The sequence below is a fragment of the Pterocles gutturalis genome, unplaced genomic scaffold (genome assembly GCF_000699245.1).
Source record: "Pterocles gutturalis isolate BGI_N339 unplaced genomic scaffold, ASM69924v1 scaffold7619, whole genome shotgun sequence".
Taxonomy (NCBI): domain Eukaryota; kingdom Metazoa; phylum Chordata; class Aves; order Pterocliformes; family Pteroclidae; genus Pterocles; species Pterocles gutturalis.
The window spans coordinates 18014-20003 of record NW_010130528.1 but is presented as its reverse complement, the minus strand read 5'-3'; the positions used below and the strand labels follow the sequence as shown (position 1 = coordinate 20003).

At 55.9% G+C, this 1990-nt stretch overlaps 1 protein-coding gene across 1 annotated transcript in view; it reads left to right on the top strand.

Moving 5' to 3' along the window:
- Positions 1-1990, top strand: part of CDCP2 (CUB domain containing protein 2) — a gene marked incomplete at its 5' end in the record, with an annotated part of 4262 nt that extends 2272 nt beyond the window's left edge. Inside the window, 2 exons of the mRNA XM_010080251.1 lie at positions 1294-1472; positions 1676-1990. Coding sequence (XP_010078553.1) covers positions 1294-1472; positions 1676-1990 — 494 coding nt within the window. The remainder of the gene's footprint in view (positions 1-1293; positions 1473-1675) is intronic.

Sequence of the window (1990 nt, the reverse complement as noted above, 5' to 3'; positions counted from 1 at the left end):
ACCAGCCTCTCCCCACCACCGGCTTCCTCGGCAGCCCTCAGCCTCCACATCCACATGCACAGCTCTTCAGCCATGCAAATATTTTCCTTTCAGGCCCACAGAAGAGCATAGCGTGGGCTGGGCACATATGATTTATGGTAATTTGAATGAAAGCCTTCATGCCGGGAGAGAGGATCCATTTTCTCCTCCTCCTCCTCTTCCTCTTGATCTAATGCACTTTAGTTATTTGGTAAATCTTCTAATGGTTTTATAATGCACTAAGTGGAGCAAAGTGACACTGTTTTTTCCCAATGATTTTATTGCATCTTACCAGTTTCGTAAGGCCAAGATTCAGAGGGAGCTGGAACAGTTCAATAATTCATATTGCCCAAGCGGTTGGTTCAAGCTGAGCGAGGATTAACTTTAAAGAGGGGGGCATTTTTCTCCTTGTTTCTTGCCCTGCATGGATGCTTTCTGCATCCAGTGGGGCCAAATGCGATGCCAGGAGAGCGATGGAGAGGGGCTGAGTTGCGCATTGCCTCGCTCTTCTTCTCGGCATCGTGGGCAGCTCAACAGCAGCTCCCTCTGCACACTGTTCATCAGCTTCTCATCAAAAATAACATTCTGGGGGTGGTGGGGGGCTGATGATACTTAGGGCAGGACCTGGGCTGGGCTGTCCCCCAGGAGGATGCCCCGGGGCTGGGGACCTGGCTGACCCTTCCCAGGACCATGTGGCAGCCATGTGGCATCGCTCTGGGGCATGCATGGGGTCCCCCCGAGATGCGTCTCCTCCCTTCCGTTGCTGTCAGCATCTGTCTTGCAGGGGTGTTGCAGTGTGTAGGGGAGCTCTGTGCCCACAACAAGCCATCAGCAAAGCTCTCGTGGTCTAACATGCCCATGGTGGCACTTGGGTGTCATACAGAGAGCTGGGAAGGAGGAGGACTAACGGCCAAAACTTGCGGGGTTTGGTGTTGGGGTCTCTCCCCAGGGCAGAAAGCAGAGGGCAGTGCCGGGGAGCCCGCTGTGTCTGACCTCGACATGGGACAGGGCTAAAACTATGCCTTCTGCTCCATTTTCCCTGAAAACTCCTCTCCTCCTGCGAGTCCTACAGCAGAACGCCACGTTCTGCAAGATGCAGGGAAACTCCTGTGGCCAAAGTCCCCGCTAATCCCAGTGCTGCTGGTCACCTGCTTTGTGTGTGCTGGTGCAGCGAGCTTTGCAAGTGGCTGTGGCTCTGCACGGAACTCCGTCAGTTGCTGCAGCCCGAGGAAATCCCCTCCCGACACACCTCCACCTTGTTTTCTGTCCCGCCAGTTGTGCCCATGAATGTCAGCTGCACCCGCACGGACTTCCACATCCAGATCCCTGTGCAGTCCCTGGCCCAGCTGGAGAGGAACAGGATTTATCTGGGGTCCCCCTCCTGTGTGGCCCAGGTGGTCGGCGGGAACTTTAAAATACACACCAGGTTCGACACCTGCAGCACCGAATCCCAGGTAAGCACCTGGCAAACCTGCCTTTAGAGCAGGCTGAGGAGATGGTTAGCCCCGTGCTGGTCATACTGGCTGCAGAGAGGGATTCCCAGTCCCCCTCCCATCTTCCCAGTAGATGCTGGTCTGATTTGTGGCCAGCTGCCCTGCAAACCCCCATGAAAACGAGCTGCACAAAGCCCTGACGAGCCCCAACCCTTGTCTTGCAGAAACGCAACAACACCTCCGTCATCGTCAGCACCCTCTACATCGATTTTTCAGTGGGTGACCGGGAGGACATCCACCAGTACGAGGTGCAGTGTGAGCCGAAGAGGAAGGAAGCCTCGGTCACCCTCATTGCCGGACCCAACCCATCCAGGCTCAGCCAGGCAGAAAACCTGGTGGATGCCCAGCAGCGGGAGGGGGGAGCGGCGGATACCCGGGAAATTAAGAGCCAGGACACCAGCGACATCGTCTTCATCAGCATCTGCATTCTGGCTGGGCTCCTCATGGTCGTGGCAGTGGTGGGGCTTGTGCTTCTGTAG